This window comes from Triticum dicoccoides, chromosome 3A, assembly GCF_002162155.2.
Source record: "Triticum dicoccoides isolate Atlit2015 ecotype Zavitan chromosome 3A, WEW_v2.0, whole genome shotgun sequence".
Taxonomy (NCBI): domain Eukaryota; kingdom Viridiplantae; phylum Streptophyta; class Magnoliopsida; order Poales; family Poaceae; genus Triticum; species Triticum dicoccoides.
Window position 1 is genome coordinate 268,050,765 of NC_041384.1, and position 8,162 is coordinate 268,058,926.

General features: G+C 39.8%; 1 protein-coding gene across 2 annotated transcripts in view; it reads left to right on the forward strand.

The window, feature by feature from the left end:
* Positions 1 to 1,071: 1,071 nt before the first annotated feature.
* The window catches only part of LOC119268047 (AMSH-like ubiquitin thioesterase 3), a 16,579-nt gene continuing 9,488 nt past the window's right edge, over positions 1,072 to 8,162 (forward strand). The window contains exons 1-14 of one of the 2 annotated variants that reach the window (XM_037549543.1): positions 1,072 to 1,319; positions 1,555 to 1,619; positions 1,712 to 1,799; positions 2,002 to 2,166; positions 2,287 to 2,381; positions 3,586 to 3,691; positions 3,788 to 3,834; positions 4,093 to 4,179; positions 4,430 to 4,757; positions 4,869 to 4,958; positions 5,033 to 5,095; positions 5,170 to 5,244; positions 6,333 to 6,395; positions 7,279 to 7,331. In XM_037549543.1, coding sequence (XP_037405440.1) covers positions 1,197 to 1,319; positions 1,555 to 1,619; positions 1,712 to 1,799; positions 2,002 to 2,166; positions 2,287 to 2,381; positions 3,586 to 3,691; positions 3,788 to 3,834; positions 4,093 to 4,179; positions 4,430 to 4,757; positions 4,869 to 4,958; positions 5,033 to 5,095; positions 5,170 to 5,244; positions 6,333 to 6,395; positions 7,279 to 7,331 — 1,448 coding nt within the window. In that variant the 5' untranslated portion in view covers positions 1,072 to 1,196. The remainder of the gene's footprint in view (positions 1,320 to 1,554; positions 1,620 to 1,711; positions 1,800 to 2,001; positions 2,167 to 2,286; positions 2,382 to 3,585; positions 3,692 to 3,787; positions 3,835 to 4,092; positions 4,180 to 4,429; positions 4,758 to 4,868; positions 4,959 to 5,032; positions 5,096 to 5,169; positions 5,245 to 6,332; positions 6,396 to 7,278; positions 7,332 to 8,162) is intronic. The other variant, XM_037549544.1, reaches the window with a different exon arrangement.

The following is an 8,162-nucleotide window of genomic DNA, read 5'->3' on the forward strand; positions in this document are numbered from 1 at the left end:
AAAAACTCATATGACTTGACAAAGTAACCTACCCTGGGTCTCCCTATGTTCTCATTTAAGTTGTGAGGTGAACTGACAAAGTATGCCTTTTAATTATACATCAATTCTGGCAGATACTACATGTATTTCAACTTTGTAGTCATAAAAAAGTTCGCCGGTGATGAAAATATGAACTTATTAGGATGCTTACTTGAAGAATGCAAATAATTAATATTTTGCAGACTATATATATCATCTACCTCATTGGTTTCACAAAGTATTTTTTTTCAATAAGTTATCCTTGCAATATAATTAGTTTGCGTCTTTAGCTTGTGATCCTCTTCACTATCATACATATTCTATATACTAGATTTATGGAAGTTGGCATAATGGCATGTGTTTCCTTCTCCTCGCCCACGACTATACCTTTTTTGGAGAGCATCATGCTACCAGCGCCAGTTACCACTGGCCAGGCTCTATCGTAATCTTCCCCTGTTGGATGACCAAATGCTACACACTTCCCTTTGGCGATGGCACCGGCCTAGTAACATCCACATTTTTCAAGCATTTATGTACTACTACAATGTATTAGCAAGACTTAGTTCAAGTATTAATCGATCTCTACTATTTTTTCGTGAATATGTATGTTTGTTTTTTCAATCTCATATCCTAAACATGAATGAATGTTGAACTTTCAGCAAACTTTAATCTATTCACATCTTCTCATATATATATTTCTAGCAGCCATGCATCAAGATGACAAGCGGGGCGAAAGCTTGTTGTGAGGAAGATAGGTTGCTAGATGGTCATGTTAACACGCACCCAATCTTCTCTTCCACACTTCTTCACTGCAAACTGGTTAAATTTCTCTTCTTTGATAACTTAATGATATATTGGTCAATTTATACAAAAATGATATCTCATGTTTTGCACATTCACTTACTTTATGAAGTTCTTATCAATCTAACAAAAATTGACGGGCGCAGCAACGCGCGCTTTCATGATCTAGTAGCAAACATAAAAAACAATAGAAGTTACATAAAAACACGTCAATTTCCATAATCCTAAGGGTACAACCGCAAGAACGATTACTTCGCCACGCGGAATGCGAGTGTGTGACTAATTCCTGAGGTCTGCCTCTCCTTTCCTAACCCGCGTCGCTAATTCTCGTCGCGAACTTCTCGCCGGAGGAGCAGAGGAGCTCACAAGAGAAGGCCATGGGGCCACCGCAGCCAGCCAAGGGCATCATCAGCATCGAGGCCTGCGCGCGGCCGATCGCCGTCGACCACCGCATCAGCCTTCCCTACTACTTCCGCATCGCGGGCACCCTCCTCCGCCAGGTCAAACCCTAACCATCTTCGAAATCTCTCGCTCGGAATTCCTACCGCCACTATAGATCTGGCCTTTTGGGGCTGAAATTTAGCTTCTAGCTGTTCTTTCGCAATTCGCGGTAGTTTTCTTGTTCTGTTAACGCGCGGTGTGGTGAATTTGGTCTGTAGTACGTAATTAACGTCAGTGCTACCGTGTTTTTGTTCCAGACGGTGCTAAAATGTTGTGCTTTTATGTGGTGCGCAGGCCAAGATATATCGAGATGAGAAGAACATCCTCGACCTGTATGTCATCCTCCTGAGATATACGAGGTTGGCTGAACGTTGATTGATTCATCCTGATATTCGCTTCTTACTATTGTGATGATGATGATCAGTTAACATCTGACTCTGACCGGCTGCAGCTTGCTGTGTGAGACCATCCCCAAGCACCGTGACTACCCCGTATTCAAGTTGAGGGAAGCAGAGTTCGTCAGAAACGCCAACTCCTCTGTAATTCCTCTTACGCGCTCACTAACTACTGTATTTATGTTATCAAACATTTAAAGTATTAGTTTTCATGATCACATAGCACATCTTGAGCCTTATATGTATAATATATGATGTAGAATTTACAGTTCCGATTGGTCATGTTGACTAATCTACCCTCCCCCTCCCCGTGCGCTTGTTTGTCTGATTGACTGTTTTGTTGTAGACACTCATTGATGTTGTCAATGAGCTTGAGTCTCTGAAGCCAGTTGTGAAGCGGCAGCTCGTTGAACATAACAGAAGGGGTAGCCCGGAAGCTAATGGTCTGAATGGAACCCATGCTGCAAGTTTAAGGACGGAGAAGCATCCTCCAACCACATATTCCACACAGGTAATATGGGATTGTGCAACATTTCGTAGTTTGCAATCATTTTGTGGAAAACGAGTTATGTACTGTCAGTTTGCCAGGTGTTCTTTCTGGCTATTCTTTCTCATTCCTTCCCTTCTCCAGCCATTTGTAGGTTCATTGCAAAAATTCTACCCAGACGGGAGGCATCACGTGGCATCACGGACAAGTATCCAAACTGATAGGCAGATCCGCAAACAGTATGTGTATCTTCTGTTCATATTTGTGTGTATGATATGCTGTGTTTCATTTGGCTGAAGTAAAAGTAGTGCCTGAGTGATTTCCAGATTGAACGGTTGTCCACCAATTATGAAAGAGGAAGGCTAGTTGACATGTTTGATAGCTAACCTAAACCACTCTGGTAACTTGATCAATTTCTTAAGCCAAAAAGTTAGGTTTAAAGGGTACACTTCATAAGCAACACAGTAACTTAATCCAGATGATAAGTGCCACACGTGTGGCACGAAGCACTCCGGCCCTGATGTTTTTACAACTAAAGTTGCCATCCGAAAAAAAACGTAAAAAAAAACTGAAATTTGCCATCTGAAAAGAGAGTTGCCATCCTCGCGTCACTAAACTTGCCATAAAAAACGTTCGGAGTTGCCATGTGTTCGTGCCACACGTTTGGCACTTATCGGGGTCCTAACTTAATTATGGGACCGCATGCTTTCCTGCATTTGAGTCAGGTCAATTATCAGTCTTTCTCTGACTAGTCGGTTGAATTAGGAGATTTCAGAGATCTAGCTCTGGTTTATGAGTTCTTTTTATTAATACAAGAACATAGTTTTTTCATGGCAGAGTTTAGTCGTGTTTATCAATTTGTCTGGCTGTCCTACAGTTTTATAAGTGGATATTTGAAGTTTGGCACCACATTAATTGTTTCTGGTGATTGGTCATTCTACACTGTACACATTTCGGAGTTGTTAAGCAGAGAAACATCATCCTCTAGCAAGGGGCAAAAGGTTGAATGTGAAGAGCCAACATCATTCCTCCAGAAATGCTGACGCATAGCAGAAGATTAAAGCGTGCTGATAATGTCAAGAGAGAACGGGGTAGACCAAACTTGACATGGGAGGAGTCCGTAAAGAGAGACCTGAAGGACTGGAAAATCCACGTGCCAGAACTATGACTAAGTTTCGAGATCTTATAGGTTCCAACTCTAGCCTACCCCAATTTGTTTGGGACTGAAAGGATGAATTGCTGCTTCTCTTCTAGTTGCATGCATGTGACTTGATATTTTCATAGTCTCTGTTTGCTCCTTTATACGATGCGCTTTTTTTAGACAAAAAATTCCATTACTTTGCCTGACATCCACAGTCATTTAGTGTTATAGATTTGTTGTTGGAATACTTTTTATCGGTGTACTAAGCTAGACTCTTTTCACTTTCTGGCTAAATTATTCAGATTTGTAAATCTGCCTTTTCCGAAAGAAGAGACACTGGCTAGACATTCAATATTAGGGCCTAATGGGCTTCATGGACAATGGAATGGGCCTGTTGCTGCAGTCAAGGCATGTTTGCTTTCGTTACATTTCCCCCAACATGTTTGCATGAGAATTTGATCATGGGCAACCATTATCTTACAAATTTATTTCTGCTTAATGCAGGTCCAATATCCATGCAATCTTGAATTTACACAAAGTGATATGACAAGGTGAGATTTGAGATAGTTTCAGCATAATATCTCTAATACAAATTCTGTTTTTTTGTCTCATTTTTTCTTACCTTGCGCAAAGTTTCGTTCAGTTTTAAAAATGGTGTGCTCTTTCTTTTTTGAAAGCCGCCCTAAGGCCGTGCTTGGATTGGTTGTAATTAAATACGGAGGTGTATGTTTTACACCTGTATCTTACCGGCTGCTTAGCAAATCTCGAACGGAAATAAAACGATGAGCTGAGACCCGTATTCTTTACAGGTGTATTTCAAAAGAACACGACGATCCAAACAGGGCCTCATTGGTCTTTCTACTCTGTTTGAGACCTGGAAGCCTATTGAGATTCATGTATGCATTGAACTATTTTGAGTGGAATCCACTGAACAAACATAAATAATTTAACTATCTCATTGCCTCCAAATTGTTTTAATTGTATGGACTAGATTTAGAAAGAAAGCGGGATTTGACTAGACAAATTCAATGAAGCTAATACAATATTTGAGTAGAAGAGAGATTAGAAGAGTAAACCAAACATATGTATAATTTATATGGAAATTAGTCTGCTCAGTGTGACATTATCACTCTGTTGCTTCTGCAGTCTAGTGCCGGCTATGTTGAACCAAGATGGTCTGCATGGTCCCAGTACCACATATCCTGATAGCACTACAAAAGATAACGATGATATGCAATCTGTTCTATCTCTTGATGATGGTCGATGGTCTGCACCAGCAGAAGAATGCACCTCTACACCTTCTGCTAGTCTGGAGGGAGAATTGTCCCAGTTGAATATCAGACAGCCTTCACCCCCGCCAGTCCTGGCAGAAGTACATCCTGATCGCGCACCCGCAATTTCTCCATCAAGAGTTGGTGATCCAACACAAGGACTTGCTATATCAGAAACCGGTCGTTATCATAACTTGCATGTTGTAAGTTCAAATTACACCCGATTCCATTTGAAATGATATATTGCTCTGTATTTGTTTGTAACTTATGTATTCCTATACAGTTATCTTGACTGATGATTTCAACTTTGTTAGCCGGTGAAGTTGATGGAGTGTTTTCTAAGGGTTGCTGAGGCGAACACTAAAAGAAGTTTAGAAACTTGTGGGGTTCTTGCTGGTACCCTGGTATGTATGTTATTCCGGAAATGAGAACAGTTATTTTGCTCGACTACTGACATCACATTGTATTTTTCATGTAGAAAAAGAGAACTTTTCATATTACAACCTTAATAATTCCAAAGCAGAAATCTACATCTGATTCGGTAAGTTGTTCTTGTATCTTTCGTTGACTAGGTTGTTTACTGTATTAATAATACATTGCTTTCTTTTTTGACAGTGTGAAGCTACAAATGAAGAAGAACTATTTGAAGTTCAGGACAAGGGCTCACTATTCACCCTTGGTTGGATTCATGTAAGTTCAGTTTAAAGAATTTTATGCACCATTGATGCTGTTTGTTGTTTGCTCAAGCCAATAAGGTATATGTAATCTGTTAACAATGTATTTAAAGATATATCAATTAATACATTTTCTTTAGTTCTTTGTCTTCATAATTCATAACTGAAGAAACTCTGTTTAAAACCTTTGTTTTTACAAAGCTGGATACTATGCTATCAAACCCTTTTGCTTGAATTGGCGTGCCACTTTTATTTTGAGAATCTCGCTGATATGCTTACAATTGTCACCTTGAAATCGACATTTGTCCATGTAATTACGTGTATTACATGATTTAGATCCATGTTGCCTAATTGTGGACAATGCTTCATGCACTTCCCATACACAATGGAAGGTGGTGCGGTGCCACAAGGGCATCTTCCATAGTTGATAGGTGAAATCATGGTTTTGCAACTAGATCTGTATGTATATGTATTGCTTTCTTGCAATGTTGTGTTATGTTTTTGCCGCGGTAAAGCTGTTGCCTTGTGACCATGAGGTCACGGGTTGAGTCCTGGAAACAGCCTATTGCAGGAATTGTAGGGAAAGGCTGCGTATTACAGACCCAAAGCGGCCGGACCCTTCCCCGGACCCTGCGCAAGCGGGAGCTACGTGCACCGGGCTGCCCTTTGTGTTATGTTTTTGCACTAGGCCATGTCACCGAATCATGGACTTGATAGAATGTAACATCAACAAAATCTGTGTTGTTGAAAATGTGTAAATTCCTATTTAATATTGGTTCAAGGAGATTCATGGCACTCTCAGTTGTATCTCATGCAATATTTGTTTCAAAGATGGATGTGGTAACACATTGCTGTTTTAGTATTAGCCATCTGAATTCTACCAAATGGTAATAAGTAGATGCCATATGGCAATACGTGTTACAGAAGTAGTCCTCAAAAAAGTAAGTGTTACAGAAGTAGGCATAACTGCATAAGTACGGTACTCCATACCTAGCCATAGCTTGGTACTTGGGGATATTATTTATTTGTTGACTGCCTGACCGCTCGCTTCTGTTGTCATAAAAAAGGTTGCTTTCGTCACTAATTGTCTGCTTTCCTTTCCAGACACATCCAACGCAGTCCTGTTTCCTGTCCTCTATTGACCTCCATAATCATTATTCGTACCAGGTAATGTTGGCAGACTGGACCTCTCAGTACCATTACCACTTATTTGGTGGGCAGTTCCATTATAGTATTTTTGTTGTTGCCCTCAACACTCGATGACGTCATTTGTCTCACAGTACAATCGTATGTTTTCAGATAACGAAAACATGAAGAAATTAATTGTATATCAAGATTCTGTAACTCTACTTATTGATGAGATGCTATACAATATGAAAAATCTAGAATGCATATTTGCAAGCATATTTTTAGATCAATATTTAAAATGATATTTGTTTCATTTGTTAATCTTGCTTATCCTATTGTTTCATTTGTATCATGTATTCGGATGCCTACTTTCCCCCCGTGTCCACAAGACAATTCCTTCTGTTTGTTTTTGACCCCTCTTAACTTTGTGTATCCAAAGATGCTTGACCCCTCTTAACTTCGGTAGAATAAATGTTTCCACTTGTAGTCACTCCCACTTGTATTTCCTATGTTCTAGGTAGTATCTATCATACCGGAGTGCATATACTCGTAGTATGTAGTATATAAGAATGTTTAGGTAGCATGTATACTACTCCCTCCATACATAAATATAAGGCGTAGAGACTTGACACAACTCTCTAAAACGTCTTATATTTATGTACCGAGGGAGTACTTTTTAGGTAGCATGTGCCATATTTTGGGCATACTCCTTTTTTACATACAAATATGTGCGTATTTCACAAATATAATGAAAATTATGGGCCCACTTGTATTTTTTTTAGATAACTCACTTTGGCATTAAATATAGTATACAAACATATAGTATATATACAACCACAAATCATGTAGTGTACGTGTACTCTGCATCATGATTTTCTACAATTCATTTGAGCAAATGTGTTTGACATTATTGTATCAACAGGTCATGCTACCTGAGGCAATTGCAATAGTTATGGCACCTACCGACACAAGAAAGTAAGTATTTAATTGTTTTGTATGTTCTGTCAACATCCAGTTTTGCGGTCAATCTTTCACTTTTTTTTTGACTGTTGCTAATCAAAATCATATGGACTAGCATTGGCTTGTGGTGAACTTTAGGGTGTTTAGAGCATCTCTAGTAGATGCTCTAAATTTGATAGTCTATATATATATCCCCATGTAGACTATGGTTTAAAAGGATTCCTCATGTATATCTCACAGCTCTCCAGCAGATAGTTTATATTCACATCCTCTATATTCTCTCCTATATTTCAATAATATTTTATAACTACCAATGCAACAACCATTTCACCACCATACTTAGTTCCTGCTAATTAAATACAAACATGATGTAACATCTTGATGCTGTGCAACCATTTTAATTTAAATAGTTGATACTACGTTCTAGTGTGCGTTGATAGCAAAATGTATCAGGCTAATCAATCAAAATAGCACATGCACGTGTGCTATACAGAGAGGAGAAATGAAGAAAAGCAGGCAGACTGATCAGTCAAGCCCATCCCCTGTTAACTTATCTTCTCAGCTTTTCCGAAACAATCATCTTCCTCAGACTCTCCTGTACAGCTCTCTCTTTCCTAACAGAGCGATGCTTTTCACTAAAAAAAAATAATGACGCCTGTCACGCCTGCCACTCCTGTCCGTCTCCTTCACTGTTGTCAGCGCCTATGAGGCCCCCATGACTTCCTCTACCTATTCCCCTTCCTACTGCTGCTGCCACCGCCGGCCGCGGCCATGGACACCCCCAGCCCTGTCCACTGCGATCCGAGCCGCCGCCTGCAGCACCACCTCTGCTGCTCCTTCCCCCCG